This window comes from Prionailurus bengalensis, chromosome B1 (genome assembly GCF_016509475.1).
Source record: "Prionailurus bengalensis isolate Pbe53 chromosome B1, Fcat_Pben_1.1_paternal_pri, whole genome shotgun sequence".
Taxonomy (NCBI): domain Eukaryota; kingdom Metazoa; phylum Chordata; class Mammalia; order Carnivora; family Felidae; genus Prionailurus; species Prionailurus bengalensis.
Window position 1 is genome coordinate 35087769 of NC_057344.1, and position 27977 is coordinate 35115745.

General features: G+C 52.0%; 1 protein-coding gene and 1 long non-coding RNA gene across 4 annotated transcripts in view; one reads left to right on the plus strand and one right to left on the minus strand.

Moving 5' to 3' along the window:
• Positions 1 to 8660, plus strand: part of LOC122472264 — a 58816-nt gene extending 50156 nt beyond the window's left edge. For 2 of the 3 annotated variants that reach the window (XR_006294395.1, XR_006294396.1), the window contains exon 3: positions 8226 to 8660. This is a non-coding gene — a long non-coding RNA (uncharacterized LOC122472264). The remainder of the gene's footprint in view (positions 1 to 8225) is intronic. The other variant, XR_006294394.1, reaches the window with a different exon arrangement.
• Positions 8602 to 27403, minus strand: RHOBTB2 (Rho related BTB domain containing 2). The gene is made up of 10 exons (XM_043561621.1): positions 26770 to 27403; positions 22530 to 22731; positions 21738 to 21841; positions 21035 to 21220; positions 19385 to 20406; positions 18954 to 19072; positions 17146 to 17296; positions 13577 to 13665; positions 12652 to 12757; positions 8602 to 11346 (listed from the first exon to the last, which is right to left on the minus strand). The coding sequence occupies exons 2-10, from the start codon at positions 22719 to 22721 to the stop codon at positions 11129 to 11131; spliced, it is 2187 nt and encodes a 728-aa protein (XP_043417556.1). The 5' UTR covers positions 22722 to 22731; positions 26770 to 27403; the 3' UTR covers positions 8602 to 11128.
• Between the last annotated feature and the right edge of the window lie 574 nt (positions 27404 to 27977).

The following is a 27977-nucleotide window of genomic DNA, read 5'->3' on the forward strand; positions in this document are numbered from 1 at the left end:
TGCCCTGCAAATATGTCACTCAGGCACAGAACCTGTGGGCCCCACTCCCAGAGGTGGATGCAAGGTGGTAATTGCATGGCAGTCATGGCCAACCTGAAACCTGGATTCCAACTGGGTCTCCATCATGCCCTGTTATACAGTGATGCATTAGCTCCATAAAATAAAATAAAATAAAAACAGAAATTACTTTTATAACGCATGCCTCCTGGTAGGGAAATCTTCTAGAACATCAGCTGGACAGAGCTCATCATTGGAGCTATATAGGTGCAGCTAGGCTTGGCCAAGTGGAAAAGTGCTAGGTTTGAGCTATGAGGTGGGCCTGGGCCTGGGCCAGGCCCTACTTAGCCCCATGCCTTGTGCTCGTGGCAGGTGCGGGGCTCTCTCTGCCTTCACAGCCCAGGGCCCTGTGCCTCTCCAGTAGGGCTGGGCTTGGGGAAACCACCCAAGGTCTCCTTTCCAGCTGGAGCCCCATCTCTTGCTACCGATCCTGTGATCTAACAGATTTTTCACCCCAATCCTGATGTAATAAATAATGAAGAGTCGTACTTTTTATACATCTGTTAGTGACAGGTGAGTGGTGATTGTCCTTTGTGTGCCCCATGTATGTTGCTGCAGAAAATGGCTCCCTCAAATTACTTGGTCAACTGAGTCAAGCTGAGTGGAAGAGGGTTTGAGTGGTGATGAAGGATTGAGGGTCGTGAGGGAAACGTCACCAAATATTTATCCCTTGTCTCTAGATGAGACAGTTAAATCCATGCAGCAGGACCACAGGCATGGAGTGTCCATGCAAACCTGGTTACTCTTCTTGGAAAAGATTCTCCTGAGTTCTGTCAGAAGTGCTCACTAGGTGAGATGTGGGGGCCTCGGGGGCTCTTAACCCACAGAAGACCCGAGTTTCCTTGTACCCCTTTCTCCATCCTGGTTTCATGCAGCCCTGCCATCCCCTCACCACCTCCCTGTTCCCTGAGCCTGCAGTGGCCCCTGTCTGTCCATTTTTTTTGCATGGCCCCACACTGCCCCCAGCAGTGGCACCTTCCCACACCTCCTCAGCACCTTTTCCTCCTGGCCAGTTGAGTTTTCCACTGGGCACAGTAGACTGCTTCTTAGGGCACTTGATGATTTATTTCCTTTTGAAATATGAAACAAAAAATTGAATAGAGTATGACCTGGTTTATGTTCATCTTTATTTCAATTCAATCATAAGATTCATTTTTAACACTTCATTATTCAGGAGAAGGCCGACGAGGACAAACGTGGCCACAGCCTACAAAGTCATAGTAGGACCAAGCTTGTAGCTCCCAAAGTTTCCTCATCCCAGGCCCCCTTCCCTCTTTAAGATGCATCTCTTCCCCACTTTTTGGATTCAGGGGCAAAGTGTAATTGTTCTTCTCTGACACTGCATTTCTGGCTGTGATTGTAGGAACAGTCAACGGGTGGGGGACAAGAAGTTCCTGCACTAAGGCTGACTGGAGGATGGGGTTCAGCTTGGGAACAAAGGGGCTTCTGATCCCTGACCTGGACAGATTCCCCTTCACAGGGACCCCCCTACAGCCCAGGGAAGCTCCGTGTAGGTCTTGAAAGGAAGCCCAGCTCCTTCCTGAAGGTGCAACTCTGAACACTTAACAGGGCCCTAGGGATTGAAGCGCACAGGCCCAGATCCCTCCCCACCCAAACAGGGGGAGTGAGGGGACCCGGCCCTCCAGGCTGTTCTTCCCCCACTCTCTTGTCAGGGACACTGGGCCCCTGGAGCTTGCTTCCCCTTCCTCCTCAGCTTTCCAGCCTTCCCTTGCAGATCCCTCCCTGTGCCTGTACTCAGGTGCCCGATGGGATGGTCCAGGACAGTCCCTGCACCCTCAGGAGCAACCTCAAGTGTGTCAATCAAGAGTCCAGTACCTGGCCCATGGGGAGCCAGTGACCACTGGCCTGAGGCTGCCCACCACCAGCCCTGTCTTGGGTTCCCTGACCATGTCCAGGATGGCAAGCTGGTTCCTCAGGTCTTCAGGGCCCCCAGCTGGGACAGAGAGGTGGTCAGTATCTTGAATGAGTGACAAGAGTCAGGAGGAAAGGGTTGGGGGCTTATACAGCTTTGGTCAGAGCAGAACCCAACAGAGATTTTGTGTTTATTTTCACTTCATCCCTCCCCCCCTTTTCTCTCCCCTCCCTAAGGGTTCCCCAGAGTTGGAATGCCCCCTCCCTGTCACAGGTCCCAGGGGCTCCTTGTTCAGTGTCTGAGGCCCCCAGCCCATACCATGTCCCCCCACCATCCTTGTGGAGAGAGATGAGGCAGAGAGGGCCCTCCCCTCTGCTAAGGTGAATGCCCCCTGTCTTCTAGGCTGTGAAGTGGACCCTAAGTGCACAGAGTGAGTTAGTTTCTCCAGGACCCGTTGGCATGAGACTATCAGGATCTGCTTGCTGCCCACAATAAGGTCCTGGGTGGATTCAGGCCTCATCTGTCCTGCACTGACCCTGGCTCTCTAAAGTGGCCTGGGGGCTCTGGGCTGGCTGTATGAGGGCACCTGGCCCATTGGGACCAGCCCCAGGCCGGTTGGCCGTGCTGAGCCATGTCCTTCCTCGTGCTTGTGAAACACCTTCACCCTACAGCCCTGCACTCTGGAGCATGGAAGGTGTCAGGCAGGGGTGCTGAGCGTCCTTTAGCACAGGTTCAGAGTGTGGTGTCAGCTCTGTGCACAGGTGCCGGGGCAGTCCTGGGACCTCCCTCTCACGATCCATGTAGTTTCCCTCCTTTGAGGACCTGTTGCTCCCACAGGCTGTCCTACCCTCTGACTCTTACCACATTCTGCTTTCTCACTCCATAACCCATCTATCCTCCCAGATGGGCAATCAGCCCTGCCTTAGGGCAGAATTATCTGTTGACCTTGACTCCCCCAGGGCCTCCTGCTCAGGTGAGGCCCAGGCAGTGTGGCCTGATTTTCTGCTGATGGGATGCCCATAAGGAATGCAGAACAGCAGGCTCACCAGCAGGGGGAGCTCATTAGGTTCCACTCCTGGGTCTAGGCTTGACTGCATATCATCTGTCCTTTCTGAAATGTGTCCCAACTCACTGTCTCTGTGGCTTTCACCCAACCTAGGCTGAAACTCATCTATGATGACTTTGCAAACTTGTGTTCTTTAATTCCTGGAACCTACTCATGCGGCAGATGGACCTCCAGGACAATGAGATCCCTGCGGCCAGGGCTCTTACTTTAGGCATGCAGGGTGCCTTGTATGAAATGCTGGTGACCTGGCTCAACAAAACCAGGCAGGATGTTTCAATAAACACCCTACTGCAGAGAATCCAGGACTGCCTGGTAGGCCCCAGAAAGTGCATCTATGAAGAAGGCGGGACAGGCTCTGCTGTGTCCTGAGTGGAAAGACTCTTTTTAAGAATCTGAGCTTCCCTTTTTGCCTTTTCTACTTGAAGGGGAAGTATAAGTGGACACCAGCCTGGAAGAAAGAGCAGATACTTGATGAATACATCTGTTAGTGACAGGTGTACTTGAATACTTGAAGAAATTCTAATTCAAAAGCATACAGCTCTTCACAAGAGACTCTTTTTAAAATGTTTATTTATTTTTGAGACAGAGAGAGAGAAAGCAGGCTAGTGCATGTTCACCAGCAGGAGAAGAGCAGAGAGAAAGAGAGAGAGAATCCCAAGTAGGCTCTGCACCATCAGCACAGAGCCCAGCACAAAGCCCAACTTGGGGCTCTAATCCACAGGCTGTGAGATCATGATCTGAGTCGAAATTAAGAGTTGGATGCTTAACCAACTGGACCACCCAGGTGTCCCCACAAGAGACTCTTAATGATAGAGAACAAACTAAGGGTTGATGGAGGGGAGGGGAGTGGAAGATAGGCTATATGGATGATGGGTACTAAGGAATGCACTTGTTGTGATGAGCACTGGGTGTTGTATGGAAGCGATGAATCATTGAATTCTAAAAGCAGTGTGGAGGTTCCTCAGAAAATTAAAAATAGACCTACCCTATGACCCAGCAATAGCACTGCTAGGAATTTATCCAAGGGATACAGGAGCACTGATGCATAGGGCCACTTGTACCCCAATGTTCATAGCAGCACTCTCAACAATAGCCAAATTATGGAAAGAGCCTAAATGTCCATCAACTGATGAATGGATAAAGAAATTGTGGTTTATATACACAATGGAATATTACGTGGCAATGAGAAAAAATGAAATATGGCCTTTTGTAGCAACGTGGATGGAACTGGAGAGTGTGATGCTAAGTGAAATAAGCCATACAGAGAAAGACAGATACCATATGGTTTCACTCTTATGTGGATCCTGAGAATCTTAACAGGAACCCATGGGGGAGGGGAAGGAAAAAAAAAAAAAAAGAGGTTAGAATGGGAGAGAGCCAAAGCGTAAGAGACCGTTAAAAACTGAGAACAAACTGAGGGTTGATGGGGGGTGGGAGGGAGGAGAGGGTGGGTGATGGGTATTGAGGAGGGCACCTTTTGGGATGAGCACTGGGTGTTGTATGGAAACCAATTTGTCAATAAATTTCAGAAAAAAAAAAAAAAAGAATTCTCCTGAAACCAATATTGCACTGTATGCTAACTAAAATTTAAATTAAAACAAACAAACCATACAGCTCTTGGAATATTCTAGAACTTTTTCAATGTGCTTGGAATAATTTTTATGAAATGTTGAGTGTGATAAGTGAACTGTGGTAATGTGTACAGTAAGATTCTATGTGGATTATAGTTATAGGCATACCTTATTCTACCATGTTTCCCTTTATTGCACTTCAAAGATATTTCATTTTTTACAAACTGAAGTTTTGTGGCAACCCTGAGTTGAGCAAGTCTATTGGTACCAGTTTTTCAACAGCATTTTCTGACTTTGTATCTCTGGGTCACATTTTGATAACTCTTGCAATACTTAAAACCTTTTCATTATTACTAATTTTGTTATAGTGATCTACGATCAGTAATGTTTGATGTTATTACTGTAATTATTTTGGGGTGCCATGAATTGCACCCATATAAGATTGTGAACTCGATTAGTAAATGGTGTGTGTCTTCTGACTGGTCCACCAGCTAGCCTTTCCCCAATCTGTCTTCCTCTCCTTGAACCTCCATATTCCCTGACTTACAACATTATTGAAATTAGGCCAATTAATAACCCCAAAATGACCTCTAAGTGTTGAAGTGAAAGTATCAGTCACATGTCTCTCACTTTAAATCAAAAGCTAGATGGGGCGCCTGGGTGGCGCAGTCGGTTGGGCGTCCGACTTCAGCCAGGTCACGATCTCGCGGTCCGGGAGTTCGAGCCCCGCGTCGGGCTCTGGGCTGATGATGGCTCGGAGCCTGGAGCCTGTTTCCGATTCTGTGTCTCCCTCTCTCTCTGCCCCTCCCCCGTTCATGCTCTGTCTCTCTCTGTCCCAAAAATAGATAAACGTTGAAAAAAAAAATTAAAAAAAATAAAAATAAAAAAAAAATAAATCAAAAGCTAGAAATGATTAATTAAGCTTAGTGAGGAAGGCACGTCGAAAGCTGAGATAGACCAAAAGCTGGGCCTCTCGCACCGAGCAGTTAGCCAGGTTGTGAATGCAAAGGAAAAGTTCTTGAAGGAAATTAAAAGTGCTTTCCGGTGAACACATGAATGATAAGAAAGTGAAACAGCCCTGTTGCTGTTACTGAGAAAATGTGGGTGGTCTGCATAGAAGATCAAACCAGCCACAACATTCTGTTAAACCAAAGCCTAATCCAGCACGCCCTGACTCTCTTCAATTCCGTGAAGGCTGAGAGAGGTGAGGAAGCTGCAGGAGAAACTTTTGAGGCTGGCAGAGGTTAGTTGACGAGGTCTGAGGACAGAAGCTGTCTCCGTGACATCAAGGTGCAAGGCGAAGCAGCAGGAGCTGATGTGGAAGCTGCCGCAGGTTCTCCAGAAGATCCGGCTCAGATAATTCATGAGGACGGCGACACTGAACAACAGGTTTACAACGTAGTGAAGCAGCCTCTGTTGGAAGAAGATGCCACCTAGGACTTTCACAGCTACAGAGGCAAAGTCAATGCCTGGCTTCAAAGCTTCAAAAGACAGGCAGCTGGTGACTTCAAGTGAAGCCAGTGCTCATTTACTATTCTGGAAGGCCGAGGGCCCATAAGGATGATGCTAAATCCATCCACTGTGCCTGTGCTCTATACATGGAACAACAAAGCCTGAATGACCACACTTCTGCTGAGTGTTGTAAGTCCACTGCTCGCTGACAGTGCACGGGTCACCCATGAGCGCTGATGGAGATGGACGATGAGGTGAACGTGGTCTTTGTGCTTGCTCACACAGCATCCATTCTGCAGCCCATGGGTCAGGAGTCATTTCAACTTTCAAGTCTTATTATTTAAGAAATGCATGTTGTAAGGCTATGGCTGCCGCAGACAGGGATTCCTCTGATGGATCTGGGCAAAGTAAATTGAAACCTTCTGGAAAGGAGTCACCATTCTAGGTGCCATTAAGATCATTCGTGACTCACGGGAAGAGGTCAAAATAGCAACATGAACAGAAGTTTGGAAGAATTCGATCGCAGCCCCCATGGAGGGCCATGAGGGCTTCCGGACTGTGGTGGCGGAGGTGTCTGTGGGTGTGTGTCGGGGGGAACGGCGAGAGAGCCGGGACTGGAAGAGGAGCCTGGATATGGCACTGAATTGCCGCCGTCTCGTGAGCAGACTTGAACGGATGAGGAGTTACTCCTTCCGGATGAGCAAAGACTATGGTTTGTTGAGGTGGGAGCTACTCCTGGTGGAGATGCTGTGAAGATGCTTGAAATGACAACAGAGGGGTCAGAACATGACATAAACTCAGTCGATAGAGCAGCGGCAGGGTTGGAGAGGCTTGACTCTAATTTTGAAAGAAGTTTTGTTGTGAGTAAAGTGCTATGAAACAGCATCGCGGGCTGCAGGGAAATCGGAAGACTCGATCAACACGGCAGATTTCATTGTATTATTTTCAGGAATTGCCGCAGCCACCCCGACCTTCAGCAACTACCGCCCTGATCAGTCGGCAGCCACTGACATAGGGACAAGACCCTCCACCGGCAAAAAGATTATGACTCGCTGGAAGCGTGGATGATGGTTAGCATTTTTTAGCAATAAGGTATTTTTTAATGAATACATCGTTTTGGACATAATGCTATTGCACATTTCAATAGACTACAGTATAGTGTAGACATAACTTTGGATGCACTGGGAAACCAAATAATTCATTTGACTAGCTTTATTGTGATTGTTGCTTTATCCGGGTGGTCTGGAAGCGAACCTGCAGTATCTCCAAGGAATGCCTGCTCAAGTTGGCATGTGCACTGCGCGTTGTTTTAGGGTGGCATTCTTTTCAATTCGTGGCACTTTGTCCTCCTAACAGCGTTGCACGTTTTACTTGCATTTATTATATTGTAAGATGCAGTCATGTCGGATGTGTGCATTTACTTATGTGTAACTATTAAGGCTACAAGATGTGTATCTTCCGTTTTTATATTTTTGTATAGATTTATATGAGCATGAAGAACCTTTTGAAATGTACTCATTAGTTGGATTACCCAAGTCACCTGAATGGGAGGAGGCCACCGTGAAATGAGGAGGAATACAAAGGGGGAAGATGAAAAAGCCCACTTCTAGGGATGGCACTGGTGGGTTCGGTGCTCCCTCATACCCAGTTAGCGCTTTCCAGGATTAGACGACCATAAACTTCTAAAGTGCCCACTCTTTTCAACATGATAATTTTGTGGCTGTATGAGTATTTATGTTATTTCTAGGCAGATGTTTCCAAGTAAGGAGAGTGAGGGGAAGTGGTATCCACATGCAGCCCTGTGTTTGGGTGCTCCCAAACATACTGAGGGCAGTCAGGCGTGGGCCTCCTTCTCACCTATGGATGGGGTGGGGGCGGGGGATGGGTTAGATCTGAGTGGCAAATAGGTTCTATGTCATGTGTCACTGCAGGTCACAGGAGTAACCCTTCAGCCCCATTTTCCTTCTCCAGTCCTTCCAGCATATCTATATTCCAGTCATGGCGGGATAATGTTATAGAGGTCATGCTTGGGGCTCTTGGTTTTTTCCATCTCAAAGGTCTGTGTGTCCCCAGACTGGTATGGCTGGACCCAAACTGGAATCGCCTGAACGTCTGGGCACTTCCAGGGTCTCGGTGTTCTAGTAGAGTTCTGTGGGGGCACAACCCTCACAGCCTTGCTGTTTGTCTCTCTCCCACTTCGTTCCAGAGGCCCCGCCCTGTCCCTTCCCTTTCCTGGAAGACGCGAGTGTTTCCTGCCTCTGCTGTCCCTTCTGTGTGGGGCACTGTATCTTCAGGAGGAGCCAGGAATTTTTGTCAGTCAAGGTTCAGCTCACCTGTCCCTTTCCCAAGAGGACTTGAGCGCCCATCCAAAGGATTAGCCTCATCAGTGTTTGTCATGCTTACTCATTTAAGGTAAGCTGCGTCAGAGGACGAAGCCGATCCAGTCCAAATGGCACTTGGCGCTCAATAGGCACTTGATACGTGTTTCATTAGTGATTGGTGTTCTTTCGTGCTTCTCTCCAGGGGAAGGTGCCACCTTTGAAGAGGTTGTTGGACAATATCAAACAATACAAGGAAGGCCATTAGGTACAAAATACTCATGTATTTATGAATTCATGACCAAATTAAATATGAAACCTTATATAAAAAGAGGTGTGTGTGTTTTTTCTCCCCCACCCTCCCAGTCTCCACTAAAGCAGCTTTGAGTGACACAAGTACAGGGGTGTGTGTTCTTGTGACTTGCCCTTCCTGTCTCCCGGGGGACTGGAATTAAGCCCCTCCTCCCTCCCTTCCCCCTGGGAGGACACTAGCCCTGGTCTGGCTCCCCCAAGCCTCCCCAGGTGGCATCTCTGGCTTGCCCCTGGGCCTGCTGGGTTCCCACAGAGCAGCTAGGAAGAGGCAGCGGGTCCCTGAGGGGTGAGCCCACCCTGGTTGCTGGGGTGGTCCTGTGGCTCCTCTGCTGTGGGCTTCCTGCACCTCCTGGGCCACCCTGACTTTCCCTCCCCTTGGCCTTCCTGCATCCTCATCAGTGGGCCACACTGCTCAGCCCTGCAAGCTCGCAGACACCCATTTCCCCTCCCCTTGGACGTGAGGTCTCTGTCCTCCCTCTCATCAAGAGTTCCTGGGAGGCCCTGGGCCCCACCTCTGGCTCCCTTCTCCAAGAGCCAAGGTGCAGAGTTGCACCCCCCTTGCACACTCCCTCCTGCCCCTGCTCGTTGGCTCATCAAGTCAACCTCGCCCTGAAGCCAAGGGTGAGAACTCAGCAGGCAGGAGCACAGGTCTGGCTTGCCAGCCAGCCAGCCTAGAGAAGGGGAGGCAGCCACAGTTCTGGAGAAGTCTGCAGCTCAGACAACAGAGGTCATGGCCACTCCAGACCTGCCACGTCCTGCTTCTTCTGATGACTTACCATCAGATCTCTAGGTCTTGGCACCACAAAGCTGTTGCAGACTTTTCCTCGGTTTCTGGGTTTGCTTGATCCCAGACCTAAAGCCAGGGTCTTGCTGGTGGAGCCCACCCCAGGGTTCCACCCATCATCAGCGGGACTCTGACTTTTAAGTCTAAAAATGGTGTGGGGGTGAAATATGGGTCAGGATCACGAAATAGGGAGAGGTCAATTGTGGCCCAGCTTTTCCCCATGGAGCTGCAAGCTGCTGTCTTAACCCCCACAATCCTCCAGTCTTGTCCCTCTCTTCCTGGGACTGACCTTGCTTTGCCTCCTCCTTCCCTTTTACCCCAAACCACCGCTAAGTGAGGTTATGTCCTGTGCTCATTACAGGGACTCCTATTCTCCAAGTTGGTGTCCTTTCCCCTGACCTTTAACCCCCAACACATTCACATCCTGTGAAGTCACTCTCTGAAGTCGAGGGGGATAACTGATTCTCAAGATGGGCAAAGTAGGGGTCCAATGCCACGTTTGAGCCCTGAGACCACCCCGCCCCTGCCCCTGAAGCCTCAATCCCAGCATGTTAAGTCAGAACTTTTGCTGTCCTCTGAGCAAGCCTGCAGGGCCAGGGCATCCTCAGTCACAGCCGGTGACAAGTCCTTGCCTGACAGGCACTGAATCAATTCCACAACCTAAACTTCTATGTCATCAAACATGGAGGCCCCTGTGCGTAAGCTATACAGGATCTTCTTGTATTTTTCTTCCTTTGAGGGAATAGAGAGGCTAAAGTGTTTTGGTTGGTGGTGATTTTGTTGTTGTTTGGGGGTTTGTTTGTTTTTTTGTTTTTGCTAATTTGGCCCCACCGTGCTAAGAAGCCATGCTAACCAGAGGCAGGAGGAGGAGCCCAGGAGAGCCTGGGGTTGCTGCGCCCAGACCCCACCACCCACGTTCTCCTCTCCCCCGTCCCAGCTGTTTCCTTTGGTTTCCACCTCAGGATCTGAGTGGGGAGGGATGGGGGAGGGAGAGGTTTCCCACTGCACCAAGAGGCACGGCTCCGAGGCCTGAAGCTCTGAACAGTCTCTGCCATCCTTTATCAGGCCCAGACGCCTACCGCCTAGGGAGGGCGGGATGGCTGCAGAGTGCAAGCCTTCCACCTGTGGCCTCGGCAGCTGCACCCCAGGATGTGGAAGCCTGGAGTTGGGCTGGAGGCTTAATTTCTACCCTGACTTCTCCAGTGAGGATCTGAGTAGGCGCCGTGTGGAAATGCCCACAAAACATCTGCAACCCTCAGGTCCATTGATGGAAAAAAGTGGCCAAGAGAGACAGGACCTTCCCTGCGCGCTGCCGCGTCCTGGGAGGGGGCCGCCTCCGCAGACCAAGACACATAGCCTCATGGCCGGGAGAGTTTCGCTCGGGTGCCAGCGTTCTCCAACCCAGAGTCAGATGCCAGAGCTCTCCATTCCTTCCCTGCTCCCCACCTCCCAGCAATCGTCCGCCTCCTGCCCTGCTTTGGAACTGGGGACCCCCGCAGGGGTCCCTGTCCTGATCCACAAGGCCCCCCTCCTCTCTTGCTGAGCTGTGTTGGCTGGTGAGAACAGCCCTGCCCTTAGGGTCCTGGTTATGCGGGTCCCCTTGTCCCTGGGAGGTGGAGGGGGCGATGCAGAAGAGCAGAGGGGCGAAGGCGAGTGGGGAGAACAGCAGCGGGATCAGGAGAGGGTGGCAGCATCTCAGACCACAGCCGAGGAGGAAGATGGGGACGACGAGGAGGCCGCAGAAGAGGACGGTGAGGACGGACTGTTCCAGAACAGCCACCGCCGCTTGGGCTGCCGTTTCAGGTGGAGATAGTCCTCCTTCTCACGTTCCTTCCGTGCCCGCTGGTAGTGATCTTCTTCCTTTAGGTACCAGACAGGCGGCCACCGGTGCTTCTCAAAATACTCCTGGTTTTCTGGAGCAGAACATTAGGGCCATAGTTAGAGGGCAGGAGAAGGGGAGAGAGGGGGGCTGGGGCATGGAGGGTGTCCAAGGGATGCCCGCGGTGGCCCCCACACTGCCATGGGGACTTGCAGCGGCCCCCATCCGGATATCAGCCCTGCCTTCAGAGCCCCCGGTGCAGGTGCAGGGCTTCCTGAAGAAAGTGAATGCCAGCAGTGGGGCCGACAGCATTGGGAAAAGGTCCTTCCACTATGCTGCACTTTAAAGGCAGAGGGCACACCCAGATGGGCTTCACATGCCCTGGCAATGAACTAGGCTGGGACGGAGCACGAGGAGGGAGGAGGGCAGCAGGGTGCTGGGCATGGCACAGGTAGTTGGTGGAGCTGGGTTCTGAGGGAAGCATCGGGAGGGAGGGCTGCAGGAGTACAAAGAGGGTCAGCCTTTAAAGGAAAGGCTAGGCTGAGGGGTTCGGACTGATCCTGGAAGGCGTGAGGGGGCATGCAAGGTTTAGACCAGGGCAGTGATGTGGCTGGAGCTGTGCCCTACACAGAAAATGCCACAAGGGTGCAAAGGAGAGACCAAGGGTAGGAGGACGGGAGGGTGCAGGGACAGCCTGGCAGCAGGGAGGAGGGCACCACAGCGTGGAGGGTGCCCCGTGGAGACCTGAAGAAATGGCTGGCAGGAACCTGGGGAGGCCAAAACATCTCTCCCCGGGGCTCGGGCAATTCCTTTCGGGCACCAGGACTTCGAGACATTCATTAAGCAGAGGTAGGACCGCAGGGACCTCAGAGGATACCAGGACCTGTGTTGTCTAAGCTGTGCCCTTTCTAGGTTGTGAAATCAACGTGGTGGGTCATGAGCAGCATTTAAAAACAATTTGTATAGTTTTTTATATGTGTACCAGCTCCCAACATAAAATGCATTTCTTATTGTGGAGTCTTGTCTGAAAAATACCAACTCTGGAAGAAAAAAAAATCAAGTCTGAAATACCAAAATGCCAAAACAACTAAAAAACACACAAAAAAACCCAAGTCTGAAAACCACCGAAAGTCCAACACCCTCTTTGTACTCGTGAGAAATAGAAGCCCAGAGAAGTTAAGTGAATCACTCGACGTCCCCAGCTGCCCTGCCCTTTGCCTGGGCTTCCCTCTGCTTGGCTGGATACACCTTTGCATGCTGCTCCCCACCTGCAAGGTCAAGTTCAGCCCAAGGATCTTGGGCAGCCATCAGATGCCCTCAGGTCGAGTCAGAGATCTGGACCCAGGTTGAAGCCCCTTCAGCAGATGGGTGGAGCAAAGGTCCTGCGGGAGATGCTCACCTGGGGACATGGCCTTCATGTCTCGCGGGAACTTGCGGCACACGTTGTTGTAATTGGTGCAGATGTGGTGAAGACACCAGTCGGCCAACTGGTACGCACAGTGGAACTGGGGACAAACAGGAGAGCATCTGTGCTGGAACCCCAGGGCAGGGTCTGCACAGACACCTAGTGCTGTCTTCAGAGCCACAGCTTTGGTGTAGACAGGCAATGGCCCTGCAGTTGTAAAGGGCCCATCTCGAGAGGCAAACCCACGCAAAAGTGTAAGAAAACATTTACTTTGCTCTTTGGCACCACCACCACCATCACGTCACCTCTGTCCTGTCCCCAGCATCCAGGACATCCACAGCTGTGTGTGGTGCCTTCCTACCGTGTCCGTCCTCCTTAGATCCCACCCCAGAGATGCCCCCCTCCTCCCGTCAGGGACCAAAGCAGTCTGCACTAAGGTGTAGACACCCAGGCTTAGAGAGCTGACCTTCCCAGCTGCGTCTAAATGCCTCAGAGCCGCAACTCCAACTTCATCAACTAACTTCTGGTGGTAGAATTCCTACACTCAGAGGGCCGAAGTGGGAGATTTCGCTTGTTTGCTTGGGGATGAGGAGGTGGGCAGCTAATATTAGAGGAAGGGTCCTCAATGACCGAAGGCAGGCTGAAACCATGTCTACACGCGAGACTAGGCTTCCTTCCCCTGCCTTATGGTTGCACGATGCCTCAGTCCCTTCCCGCCATGGCCAGCCTCTCCTCTCGGCATGTCAGAGTGTATCCTCTTGCAGGAAGGATGAGACGGGCTCTGCCGAATCAGGGAACCAAGTCTAAAAATGGGCTCCCTTCCTGCCCACCGCCTCCCAGGCTTCCCCAGTCGCTGCCAATGAGCATACAGAGCCCAGAGTCAAGAATGTTGGAGAGATCCCTTCCCCAGCCATCATACCTGAGCCAGTTCGAGGAACACAAGGACATCTCCATCAATGTCCACCATCATCTGAGTTGCTTCCATCAGCCCGGTCACTGTGTACTGCTCTGTGACACACACAGCCAGGAATTAGCCGAAGAACCACATGAATGGATTTGTACTCATTTATACCCCCCAGCAGGGATCCCACTGCAGGGCAAAGAGAGATGAGGCCAGGTGGAAGTCCCAACAGGCCGAGAAAGGCCATAGCCAATTTAAGTCTGCTCCCACCAGTGAGGAAATTGGGATTACAGCAAGACTTTCCCAGTGCAGTGGGGATGGGGAGTGAAGGTGAATGTCAGGATCATGTAAGAGAATTGTTCAAACTACGTATGTCGCACCCAGTAGTCTGATATATGTAGGGTAAAAGCCCCCAGTGGAACCAGCCATTGACACGGACGGGAGACGGCAGTAAATCTCAGAGTTCTCTCTTTTGCCAAGAACTACAAATTAGAACTATGGATTAAACCTAAGTGTTTGTATTAATTTAGATTTTAGAACAAATTGTGTACTAACCTTACATTTTATGTTAAAACATTTACATTGAAAAAGTAAACACTCTTAATCCTGAAGTTTAACTGTATCAGTATAGACTCATGAGGTATCTTTAAAATATACTTCCCAGCTCAGTCCATGAAAAAACCTAGAAACAAGAGCTCGAAATGATACATTGGTAATGGGCATCCCTCATGCACAGATTATAGCCTGGAAATACCATTTCCTATAAGAAGCAGACTTCTTAGAGAAATGGCTGATTCCAGGTCCAGGGCAGGAAATGTACAAAACGAACCTGGAACATCTTGTCATTCCACATAACCAGAAAGCTCACTCCGATGCCAACTTGAAGAGATCCCTGCTGGCAAAAGGTGCGGTGCAGTACTTTAGCGTTAATAAAGTAACTGCAATTATTTGAAACCGATCAAGTACATTCAAATCTAAAAGTTGGTAGTAATCCTTAAAAATAAAAACTAACGGGGCACTCTCCAAAGGTGATGGGAACCAAATGTATCTTGAAATCTGGTCAGTGAAGAGGAAACAGTCAAGCATACACCTGCCCCTCCTGTATGAAACCATACTACTCGGTAAACAAAAAGTAGGAGGGAAGCTTCTCTCCTTTTAGAAGGATTCCAACAGATAAAGAAGGAATGCCTGAATTGGAATATTACCATTTCACAACACCTAATAAGTCAGCGGACCCATTGACACTCAGTGGCTGCTAACATCGCAAAAAGAGAGAAAGCTTCTTGATGAGAAACAGAAATGGGGCACCTGGCTGGCTCAGTCAGTGGAGCATGTGACTCTTGATCTTGGGGTTGTGAGTTCGAACGCCACATTGGGTGTAGAGATTACTTAAAGATAAAATCTTAACAAACAAACAGACAAACAAAACAAAAAACAACCTATGAAGTAGTTTTAGCAAAAGAAAATTGAATACGAATCTAATCTAGCCTCTAGAACCAATGACCAATCAGTGAAATCTAGATTTTCTAGAACATCAGTGGGCTTTTCCCAATAGATAAGTTGCAAGGGGGGAAAAAAATCATGGACAAGGAACCTTTAGATTAGAAGAAACTTAAAAGGCATATAAAAAATAAGACCATGCTATAGTGTTTAAGGGTGCACACTTAGAAGATAAAACTATGAAGAGTAAGGCAGTGAGGCCATAAAAAATACCCTACAAAAGACTAATAGGTAAAGTGTTACTCCTGAGGAGGGAGAAGGACCCGGCACTCGGGTGGACAGGCAGGGGGCTTCTGCTGTGGCTGGCAAGGGCCTAGCTCCTGATATGGGTCATTTGAGTCTATAATAATTCATGAAGCTAAACATATAGTTCATGTATTTATGTTACACTGAACAATAAGAAGTTTTAAGCTTGAATTAATAACTTCATAGAAAGCATACCTCATGAAACATAAAGCATCACCAACTGTACCACGCTCAACACTTGCTGCTAATCCGTGACAAGGTACATACACAACACATGCTTGTATGTTTTGTAGTGTTTATGGGCCATTTCCCAGGACGAGTCATTCAACGGTATTTTCTACAAGCCTTTCCATGTGACAGTGCAGTGTAACATTTTTGATGGCTCACTTGTTTCTGATTGCCCACCATGATAAGGCAAACTTACAGAAATATCTTTATACGTATTTTGCCTTTGGGTCATTTCTTTGGAGATAGTCTTTCAAAAAAGTTGAATTACTCGGTCCAAGAGTTCGGGAGCTGTCTGTGCTCTGTGAAGACCACACCTCTTTTCACAGGGAGTCCTGGTGGACTTACTGTTTCAGCTGTGATCTTTAGAAGCCTCTCTCTTGCTCCCCACCCGAAAGCCCTCTGTGTCTCCAACTAGGCTTCCAACTAACATTCCAATTCTTTTTTTTTTTTTTTTTTAACGTTTATTTATCATTGAGAGACAGAGAGAGACAGACCATGAGCAGGGGAGGGGCAGAGAGAGAGGGAGACACAGAATCTGAAGCAGGCTCTAGGCTCTGAACTGTCAGCACAGAGCCCGATGTGGGGCTCGAACTCACGAACCGCGAGATCATGACCTGAGCCGAAGTCGGACGCTTAACCGACTGAGCCACCCAGGCGCCCCTAACATTCCAATTCTGATCGACGATTTCTTCCTTCTCCCTACGACCAAGCCCCATCTTATTTATAACTAATTTCTCATCACAGTTTTGCCGTTTTCCTCATCTGTAAGTCCCAGTCTTCATCACCTGTACAGTGCCCCAGCAGCTCCAATGCTAGGTCCTTCCCTTAGTCTCAGCTCAATATCTTAGGCCCTGCTCTCTGCCCCCTGACCTGCCCAAGAACGTGAACCCCGATATCAACACCAGCACAGGCACCAACACCAACACAGCACAAATGCCAGTTCCAACCTCAACGGGAGACTTCTGCCTGCTTGCATCACTGGCCCCAGACCCCCTTCATCTGGACCATTCCTGTCCTGCAGCCCCTGGGCCCCCAACAGCCTGCTGCTCAGTGTCCCTGTTGCCTCAGGCCCTGCTCCATCCCGAGGACCTCTGCATTTGGCCTTTTCTAAAAGCTGAGCTCTCATGGTCTTTCAAGGAACTAGGCAGGTCAATGTTTATTGTCTGTTTCTGGGAGAAGAACCAGAAAGCGAAGGTGGAAGAGAAGGAGGAGGAAGAGAAGAAGGAAGAGAAGAGAAAAGAAAGAAGGCAGAGGAGGAGAAGGACCCAAGAGGGGATGGGGAGTGAGGAACTGCGTTCTATTCCTCTTGACTTGAGCTTGCCAGAGTGAGACCCAGCTGGGAGAACACCAGGCGCTGTCATCTGCTGGAGACAAGACGGTTGGGCCCAAAACCCTTCGCGGAGAGCCTACAATGTGACACCACCAAGCATGTCTCTCTCACTTCTTTACATCTGTGTCCTCTCCAAACCCCAATACGCATCGACTTATTTCACTGGGTGTAAACACATTCCCTTGGTGCTAGCAGCCTGTCCCTTGGGAGGAGACAGGCGAGAGAAAAAATAATGACTTCTGGGGGTTTCCCTGGCTTCTCCCCCAGGGAGATCCTCGCGTACCTGTGAGGGCAACCAAGTGTGGCAGGCAGAGGCGGTTGGCCAAGATGATGAGCTTCATGTCGTCCAGGTCGGGACTGGAGGTGAACATGCCCGTGTAGAGGTATTCCAGCACTGCCCTCATGCAGCTCTTGCTCGTGTAAGGAAACACCACCTGCAGGGGGAAGGAAGACAGAGAGCCTCAGTGAGGTCCAGCTTTTGGGAAGGAGGAACTCAGGTCTGAGAAACTCAAAAGGCCATGGCCCACACGGGCCGGGCTCCCCCAGGCTGGCCAGCCATCCCGCTGCTGCCCCTGTACCGACTCGGGAAGCCCTCAAAGGCCTGCATCCCAGAGCAAAACCCTGCACAGAGCCCATGTGCTGACAGCACCAGTGAGCAGAGCTCTGACAGCTTTTAACGGGACCTAGATTCTCACTGGCATGCTTCCAAAGCCATGCTGGCTTGGAAGGTGTTTGAAGGAATCCTCCCTTTCACCTGAACCCACACCCCAGCCCCTCCTGGCCTTGCAGAGGGCAGTGCGAGCGGGATCGGCTTCTCTCTGGCTGCCTGAAGAGGCTGCTTTGGGCCCCTGGGATCTCTTCAGAGCAGTGCTGCAACAAAAACTGCTTTCTCATCAGGCACAAGTCTCCCCAGGCGGCGTGCAAATCGTCTGGAGCTTTGAAGCTGCTTCTATGGTACCCAGAAGTGCGCAGGGCTGGCCGCCCCTGGGGCTCCGGGGAGCGCCTGGTCTCACACTCACAGAAGCCAATCCCACTCACGCTTCAAGGGTCAGAGACCAACTCACATCTCAATCCTTCCACTTAGCCTTCCGGAAGGGCTTCCTTCCCAGAAATGTTAAGAAATTCCTATTCTGTGTCACAGGACGCTATGCTGTGTTAGTCCTAGTGCAGTCTTTCGCTCAAGTGTTTGGTGAGCTCTACTGAGGGACCAGTGTGGATGGGGGGTGGGGTGGGGTGGGGACGATTTGGCGCAAGTGCAAGACCCGGTCCCCACACTTGAAAGAAATCCCAGACCAGTCTAGAAAACTGTGTGGATACTCCGAACCTTGTGCAGTTGCACAAACTTGTACCTTGTTAACTGCGAGGCTGAGTGATGGACAATTAACGGTACGGGAGCTTAAAGAAAATAGAGAAGGGGCGCCTGGGTGGCTGAGTCGGTTAAGCGTCCAACTTTGGCTCAGGTCATGATCTCACCGTTTGTGAGTTCGAGCCCCACATGGGCTCTCTGCTGTCAAGACGGAGCCTGCTTCAGTTTCTCTGTCCCCCTCTCTCTCTGCCCCTCCCCTGCTCTCTCACACACATGCTCTCTCCCTCTTCTCTCTCAAAAATAAAAAAATAAACCTTAAAAAAAATAATGGATTCATTTTAGGATACACAGAACTTTTTCCAGTTGGTTCACATGTGTTAGGGAGAAAGCAAAATACAATGTATAGAGCCAAGGAATTGGAAGTCTCGAAGTCCGAACCTCTCCTTTCTACTTACGTAACTTTGTACCAGACGCTGAACTCCTCAAGGGCCTCACTTTCCCTATAAAGTGGGAACACTATGCCATATGTGTGAGGTGATACAGGAGATAATGTATCAAAAGTGCCTTCTAAACCATAGAGTGAAGATGTTACTATAATTCCCTAATATATCGTAAAATCCTTGGCTATGGGAACCATCTCATCACAAACGTCTCTGGAGTTGGTCACTCAGTGGTTAGCAAGCACACAGTCGGTGCCGAAGAAAGTACCAATAAATAGCAGCTGCCTCAGGTGCAAAGTGTGTAGGTCTGGCTCTCCCTCCCACCCAGTCCCATCCTGGCCTTACCTCCCTGGTGGAACTCTCCACAAATGGCCCCCCAAACATGGCAGCCATCCAGTCACAGCTGGAAATCAACAGGGGCTTATGGGCGCTGATGGTGCCATCATCCAGGATGAAAGTCACATCTGTCCAGGAGGAGAAGAGGCATCACGTGAGGATGTGGTGAAAGAATGTGGGACAACCAACCCCAAAGATTGCCACCGTGCCCAGACAACCCACTTCCTTCCGAAGCCACGGCTGTGGAGTGCTACGTGACCAGGCTAAGCTCTCAGGCTTGGGGGACTAGGCTTCAGGAGCAGAGCCACCACATCTCCAGGACATCAGCAGCTGAGACGAATGACTCAGAATGCTAATCAGACCAACCTGGACTCTTGAGAAGGCAAACTGGAGGGAACTTCCCTGCCTTCTGGCAGTCAGTTCCTAAGCACAATCCGTACCTGAGAAGGTGCCCTTTGCCAAGCACTCCTTAACCCGGTTGGTCCGACGGACATGGAAGGCCTTAGTGATCTCTTGGTTCATGAAGGCCTCATTGTTGAGAATGTTGGCCACCATCATGCGTAAATCAAAGACCTCAAGCAGTTCAGCAATGTGGGCGATGTGCATGAGGTCCCGCTCGTTCTCATCCAGCTCCCCGGTGTACAGGTACTTGAGAACAGCCCGGAAGGGCCCCGGCTGGATGGAGTTGTCCATTTTTACCACCACCATCAGCCGGGATTTGTAGGTCAGAGGATCTTCAGCCATCTCCTCCTGGATGCTCACAAAAGCTCGGCTCCAGGAAGACAGTACTCGACCCCTCCCTGGCAGATACCCTGTTCCATTGCCCCGCAAGATCCCATCGCTGGTTGAGGCGCGGAGCCCAGCAGGACCCGAGCCCCCGCCCTCCTCCACGCTCTCGCATACGTCAAAGCTGGCCGCCCGAAGCAGAAAGTCCCGGCCATGGTGGTGGTGGTGGTGATGGTGGTAGTGGTGATCAGGGTGACCCCGGTGGTCCTCTGGGCGGGGGCCCCCTGGCCCCGAGGGGCCCCCCAGCTCCCCCTCACTCAGGTCCATGAGGAACAGGTCGTAGAACTTGGAGGAGGAGGTGGAGAGGTAGATCTTGTGGGCAAAGATGCGCACCCGCTCCTGCAGCACCAGTATGACATCCGCGCACAGCGGGTCCTCCAGGAGGTGGGCGGGGCACTCCTCGCTGCTGGAGGGGGGATCTGGCACCACGATGATGGGGGGAGGCGGCTTGGGAGGCAAGAAGGGCGCCTGCAGCAGAGGCCGCTGCACATTGCGGAGGTGGGATTTCCAGAACTGCAGGTGCCGGCGGGAGATGAGTGCGGCGCGGATGGCGTTGTCAAAGACGTCCTTGATGCCGAACTGGGCCACCACGCTGGTCTCGTAGTAGGGGATGCCCAGCTCCTTGGCTACCTCCCGACCCTTCTCTGGGGGAAGGATCTCATTGGGCTTGATGGGCCTGGGAGGTTCAAGAAGGAAAACTAAACATGTTGGTGGGGGAAGAGAGGAGGGGCGGGGCAGGGAGAGGCAGCTCTCCAGAGCCTGCCTGTTCTCCAGGGGGCTGGAGATTCTCTGCTCAAGATCTGTCTCTGCCCCACTCCTGCCCTTTCCTCCTCTGTCTAGTCAAATCTTACTAGTCCTTCAAGTCCCCTTCCAATCCCCTCTTCTTGCAGGAAGGCTTCCGTATTTCTGCCAGAGCCCCCGTCCCACCCGCTGCCAGAAACTTCTGGCAATGAGCACACAATGTTCCACATTGGTTTTTAACATGTTCAAACATCGAGTTCATCTCTCAGCATGATCATAAGCCCCTTTCATGCAAAGACTACCTCTTTTTCACCTTCTCTCCCATAGTGCTTAGCCCAGTATTACCCACACAAGGTATAAGAGATGAATGAATAAATGAATGGATGGATGAATGAATGAATGAATGAATGGGAACTCTTTCTGGCCCCCTGTATGGCTTGCTTCAAACGGAGGGTAAGGTGTGAGGCTGAGTGGATTCCATCAGAGCTGAACAGGGAGCCATGGAGATGCACCCCCTCCCTCTGTCTTCCTCTTCCCCCTCCCTGGGCACCCACACCCCTCACCTAGCCAAGGGTCGCCTGGCCCTATTGACGGCCTCCAGGTCAGCATAGCGCAGGTCCAGCTGGCAGCCCACCAAGATGACAGGTGCTCGGGGGCAGAAGTGCTTGATTTCTGGGTACCACATGGTCTTGACATGGTGGAGGGAATTGGGGTTGGCAATGGAGAAGCACAGAACCACCACATCGGATCTGGGGGCGGCAGAGTGAGGTTATGGGCAGAGAAAGCTAGTGGTAGGTTACCTGCTCCTGGAAAAAGGGAGAACACACATACCCACCCCACCGCTATGCTACAGTCCCACATCTGTCATATGTATCTGCTCACATGACTTTACACAGAATGCATTATGACAGCACTTCTAATGTAGCATTTGAAAGCTTTCAAAAACCCTCGTTTTGACCTCACAGCTATCTTACAGTTTAGAAATTACCATTTCACAAACCATGGCTGAGAAAATCATTTAGAACAGCTCCCCTAATTGCTCATAGTCACAGAGCTGATAGGTAGCAGGCTTAGAGTCTAACCTGGCCTCCTGACTCCAAACCCAGCTCCTTCCACCACCCCGGGCTGCCTCCCCTGTGAGGGTTTGCCATGCTGTTTTCTCTGCTCCCTCCTCCCAGGTTAAATTCCACAGTGTTGCTCCCTCCTTAGGAAAGCAGAGGGACCTACCCACTTGGCTTCCTGTAGGCAACCAGAGGCCTTACCTACCTCCCATAAGCAAAGCGGCGGTCTTTGTGGTGGTCTCCAAAGGTGTCCCAGAGGCGGAGGGAGACGCTGACATCATCTACCACATCTCTGGAGCGTTCCAGCACCTGTGGGGTGGGCCAGGGGAGAGGAGTGGGAATCGAGGGCAATAGTTCTAGGGGCCCCCCACAAGTCAGCTCAGGCTGGTGCCAACTCAGCCCTGAGGGTCCCAGACAGAATGGGGGTGGAGGGACAGAGCTAATACCTCTGTCTGTGTGTCCTGCCCAGCACTATATCCAGGGGCCACCTCTGCAGACTCAATGGCAAGAGCGGCCTCTAAGCCGGCCAGCCGGGAAGGGACTCTAAGAGGGCCGACTGTCATGGTGTGGAAGGGAGCTCAGGGGGCCTGCCCCGTTCCCAGCTTTACCTGCAAATAACAAGCCTCTGATTTTGGTCTTGGCCGACAGCTTCTCTCTTCCTCTCTGCCCTCAGCTCTCCAACGCCTCCCTCCCCTCAGTGCTCCCCATTACTGGGGGCTGTGATTATACAAGATGCTGCGTCCCAGGCAAAGCTTGGGTCTTAGGCACCAGCCCGGCCAGGCAAACCCCAGATGGTTAAGGATCCCTTCGCTGGGGTGGGCTCACCTCAGACCTTTCTCCAGGGGCTCCTTCCTCTTCAGCTGCCTCCACCCCATCCCCGGGGGCCTCCGTGAGCTGAGCACAGGCCCGGCCGAGTTTGGAGACACTGAGCCATGGTTTGGGAAGAAGCCCAGATACGCAGGGTGGGACCCCCAGCCAAGTGGCCTTGCAGCCTTACCTCCTGGCACACCCGATACTGGTCGATGGCCCAAACCGTGGGCACATGGGTGGCAAGCAGCTGGTACTGGGTGAGCGTGGCATTGCAGGCCCGGGCACAGATGAGTCTGGTCTTGCCCACCGCGTTGTCTCCCACCACAACGCACTTGATGGTCTCTACGTTTGGCCTTTCATAATCCATGTCAGAATCCATTAATTGGGACCTGAGGAACAGGAGCATAGTGGTCAAGGTGGCTCCACACACCAGCCCCCTGAGGGCCAGGGCCAGCGGCTCTCCTCAGCCGGGACCGGCCCCTATGCCAGCATTTGAGCAGAGAGGGAGAGAAAGGAGCAGGCAGCCATCTGGGCAATAGTTCTGTGGGGCCTAAGAAACGGGGGGCCCATTCAGGCCGAGAGGAGTGGTTCCACCACATCAACCACTGGTCTGCCTCCTGTTGCCACCATCCTCCCACTGGGCTCCTGGCTGGGGGAGGCCTGTGAGAGAACCCTAGGCAGAACCTGCCTCGGGCCTGTCCCCACTCTCCCAGGAAGAGGAGAGTCCGCCTGGGAAGCGCACTCATCATCCGCTCTCCTCCTCTAGGCAGCAGAACAACAAACAGCTGAGAGAAGCAGAGTCCCGGCCAGGTCCCCACCCCTTCCCAGCATGCCTGAGGGTAGGGCCACTTTAAAATTTAATGGACTTGTCAAAGCTGGGTGGCAGCTCTCCTGGCCTCCACTTTTGCCTGTCTCCCTCCCTGGTGGTAGATTTTCAAACCCTGGCTTGTCTGTGGCTCCCCTTCAATGCTAGTCCTCAGCCTCTTTCAGGGAGATGCCAGAGTTTTTCTTCCCAGTCCCTCTGGGTTGGAGAGGCTCCTGGACGCACCTGGGCAGCCCGTGGGCCTCCCGTCCCCTCCTCTGGGCCTGTCATGTTGCCTGGATGGCTCGCACGGCTGCAGGCCCAGTTTTGAGATGGCAGAGGGGATAAACATGGGCCTGTGACTGTATACTCCATGGTCAGGGGGCCTGGCCACCCGTACTCAGGTGTGCCCTGAAAGCACCTGCAGGCAGCCTCAGGGAAAGGGAGATACGCCCCCTTCCACACTTCCCATTCCTAGAGAGGAGGGCTCTCAGGCTGGAAGCCCCCAGACAGCTGGCGCTCCTGGAAGGGTGCTCGCTCAGTTGGCTGCATGGGTGATGGGACTGCTGGGAGACGCAGAGGACCAGAAACTTGGACCGGAATGTCCAAGCAAATGCTTGCCTCGGTTTCCTTCTGTGTTGGGCACAGGGGGAGGGCTTATCCACCCACAGAGAGGGATGGCTCAAATTAACAAACAGAATGCCCTTTGGTAGTCGAAGTGTCATATCAGTGTTTAAAAGCTGTCACCAGGAAGGGCCCCTCAGCTTGAGGGCTTAGGGGGTTTTGGGTGGCAGTCGCCCAGTGGTATCTACTCTCCTGAAAGGGGAAAGGGGAGAGGGGAGGGGGATGGGGTTGGGCAAGGCAGGCATTATTAGGAAACTCAGTTTCACCTAGGTCACTGGCCTGCTCACAGTCCCTGGGTGCACGAAGTCAGCCGGGGGCTGGAGCACACTGGAGGACTCCTTCCTAGGCCAAGGAAGGCTGAGCTCATAAGAGTCCTGGAGGCAGTCCAGGTGCCCTCACTGCTGAGCCATCCAGCAAGAGAGCAAGGCCACCAGCAGCAACAAAGCAGCTCCATTCCTGCCGGGCTGTAACTGGATGCCAGCCTGCAGGAATGCAGAACTGAAATATCCAAGTAACGATGGCAACTGGGATTTGCGCGAGTAGATACATCTCAGCAACCTAAGCAAAAAGTGCAGCAAGGACTTTTCAATGAGACAAGCACCCCCGCCTTCTTGGAATTTTACAGGAACTGGACTCTAAACAACAAGGGGTCTCCATGCAGTCCCTCCCCGCTCTCCACAGCAGGATTCCTCCTGCCTCCTCTACCCACCTCATCCTCCTCAGGGGCAGCCATTATTCTAACCACCACCTTGCCTCCGCCCTGCTCTCTCCTGAGCTGAGGACCAGGAACCCCACTTTGATGGTTCCTGGTCTCAAGTCAGACAACTGGGAAGGAATCATCCGGGCTGTAGTTTCTGTTCTATAAATTGAAGAACAAAACTGACCAAATCCCAAATACAAATACGATTAGCTGTAGGAGACTAAAACCCACTAGCCCATAGAACTTCCTTCTCAAATTTAGGTTCTAATGGCATGTGGGTGTGTAAGCAGAAGGGGGGATGGGGAGGCATGGAAGAGGGGCATCAGTTCTTCAATTCAGGAGCATCTGGAAGGCGAGGAGGATGCCAGAACACCAGCAGAGCAATGCAAGTTCAAAATCAGAGAGTTTATGATTAAAATACCCCTGCACACCTCATGCACCTCGAGGTTTAAGTAGGGGACAGCCAACCAACAAGTAGGAGAGGAACACTGCTGTGAGTTTAGACAGCAGACCTGCTGGGTGCTACTCAGGCTGGACAGCCTCTCCTCATCCCTTCTTCAGCTGCTCTGCAGCCTTCCCCTGCTTGTCCTTGGACCTCCTCCTTATTTTTACCATTTTCACCCACTCCACCCCTGTCCTGACTGCGGGACTTCATTTCTAGGAAACTTCATACCCAGGAAAGGGCAAATCACTTCACTTCTCTAGGCATCAGTCTGCCCTTCTGGAAAATGGGTATGAGGGCTTTGGAAGAAAGTTTCCCAAATCGTGGTGAATTCGTTCCAAGAGAGTCTGGGCAGAAAGGAGGTATTTGTCTTCTTATGTAATCTGGTATTATATAATGCTAGATTACATATCTATATATGTAATTCTATCTCTTTTTAAGATACAGACTGGCCCAATTAAGCCAGCAGACAAAACTCTTAGTCGAATCAGGCCCGTCTTAAAGGTGGATCCTGCACTGGAGACAGCATGCCAAAGCCACCAGTAATGTAATTTTTTTGCTCTAGAATATTGCTACTTTACTGTACCATTGCTGATGTATGATGATACAACCCATTCAATGAGCTTCTCAATTTCCGTTTCCCTGGCACTCTCCTTCAATGACTCTAGACTTTTCCACATCCTCATTCTTTCCGAGCCTCTAGACTAACCACCATAAACTATGGCTTCCTTGCCATCCAGCCCTGGGTATCACAACCCCCAATTCATTCCTCTCCTTCAGTGATCCCAGAATCACATAGATACTCCCTCCCCACCCTGTCCCATGATCCCTGTCCCTCTCTCCACAAACAGCCTCCTATCCACTGTTCTCCTAGATCTTTGTACTCAGGCCAGGCCAAAAGGCAAGGTGTGCTCAGATTAGCTACAACCCTCAGCGGCTCCCAGTCCCACCCCCACACCCCTACACACACTCTTTGCAGAGCCCAGAAAAGCCCCCCTTTCCCTCCCACAGCTGATAGGAGGCTTGTTCATCTGTAGCTGCCCTAGTCTGGTTGTCAAGGAAACAACAGAATCTCCCTGGGAGCCTGGCTTGTCTCCTAGCAACCAATATCCCACATCCTGCATCTTACAAAATGCAAAAGGGAGGAATATCCTGAAAATGAAGGTAAAAATCGAGGAGGATGGTTACGAAGGGAGAATCGGGAAGAGAAGACCAGAGAGGGTGGCCTTGGAATTAAAAGAGGCTGCCAGTGGGTTGCTGACATTGTAATATTGGGAAAGGTGGGGAGATGAATCCCTCCTGCAGATCCAATGGGCAGCAAGACTCAAAGGGATCTTGAATGATCGTATTAACAAAAAAATGCAAACCTAAACACAAGAAAAAGCCTACTCAGACATCAACAAACAACGCTAAGCATCTCTCCCATAGTTTGCCAGAACTCTGATGCACAGACTGCAATGGAGTTGGGTTGAAAGAAACATGTCCGGAACGGCGAGCAAAACATCCAAATTCCATTGGTTTTTAACAGAAACATTTCCACCACTCTGGACCTTTTTTCCTGACACGCTGCTCTGCACACACACACGAAATAAAAATAATTTATTTTAAAAATGGGGAGAGGGGAAGGCCACGACACGCCAAGGCAATCAAGTCATCCGCCTTTCCCTAGAAAAGCCCGGAAAAGGTTAGTCCCACGCCCCCCGAGACCCCAACAGCCAAAGCTATACCGAAGCGGAGAAGGGGAGCGGAGGGAATGTCAGAAGGGAAGCAGATAGGGCCGGGAGGGCACAGGAGGGCGAAGCGGCGCGTTTCCAGGTAGCTGGCAACCCGGCCATAACAGAAATTAATCATTTACTTACACCACTACATGTGACGGGGTAATTTCTAGTGTAAGGAACACATCTCTTCCTGCTAAGCACGCTCATTTTAGTGAAATGTCTGGGGGTCACTCCGCGCGTGCAAGTTAGGACGATGCCGGCGCCGCCGCGCTGCTGCTGCTGCTGCTGCTGCTGCTGCTGCTGCTGCTGCTACAGGCTCCGGGCCCGGGTCGCGCTAGATCAGAAACTCTGACAGAGCAGCCCAGGCCGGACGGCGGGCCGGGAGCGGCCGCGCGCGCGGCACTGCAGCCATTGCCTCTTCCGGATCAGCATCTCCCCGCGCCCCGGGCGCCCAATGTCATGGAGGCACGCCGGAGTGGGCTGTGCGCGGCCGCTCAGACCTCGGGCGGCTGGGCCGCGCCGCCGCCGCGGGTCCTCTGGCTGCGGAGGCTGGAAGCGACGCGCAGTTGAGGAGAGGGGCGAGGCCGCCGCCGCTACGCGCCCGGCCCGCTCCGAAGGCGCGGCCGCGAAGACGCCTAGCGCTGCAGTCCCGGGGACCGCTCACGACCTCCTTTTTTCATTCACAAAAAAAGGAAAGGGAAAAAAAAAAAAAAAGAAAGGGAGGAAGAGAAGGGGGAAAAAAATCGCACCCAGGGCGACGGCCGTGACAGGCTCCGCCCACCGCGGAGCTCGGTTGGTGGAAAGGGGTCTGGGGGCGGGGAGGGGGCGGGGAAAGAAGGGGATTGGGTGCCCTGCGGCCCCGCCCCCGGCCCCGCCCCGCGGGGCCTCTCTCTCCCTCCCGCCCTCCCTCCCTTCCCCCCGCCCGGAGGCACGCGGCTGGGAGGGTCTCGGCTCACCACCGGTGGCGGTCTCCTCCCTCTACCTGGCAAGGGGCAATACCTCGCTGGACTCCCACGGGGTTTTCCCCTTTCCTCCGGGAGGCTGACAAAGAACTCTGAGACGCATCTTAGCCCTGGAAGGGATGCCGGTTAGGGAAGGGGAACTTGACATATTTTCCTTGTCCCTTAAACCCAGGCCTCCACCCCTTGCCCCTGGGGAGAGGAACACAGCGTTTCCATACAGGCCCTACTCTGGCTTGAGAGTTTTCCTGGCACTTGAGGGCCTTCCTCCCTTGATCACCACCGTGCAGCTAAAGCCTGTGCCTCCGACTGCTGTGGCACATGAGTTTTAGAGTGGGTCACTGTATCGCCTGTATCTTTTCCCATCGAGATCTTCTCCTCCTCTTTAGC

Coding starts and splice junctions, on each gene's coding strand:
- RHOBTB2 (XM_043561621.1), bottom strand. CDS start 22,721: ATGGATTCTGACATGGATTATGAAAGGCCAAACGTAGAGACCATCAAG. Junction 17,297..18,953: donor TGGAGAGTTCCACCAGGGAG/GTAAGGCCAGGA, acceptor TTCCCCCTGCAG/GTGGTGTTTCCTTACACGAG. Junction 13,666..17,145: donor ACACTTGGTTGCCCTCACAG/GTACGCGAGGAT, acceptor TGTGTGTCACAG/AGCAGTACACAGTGACCGGG.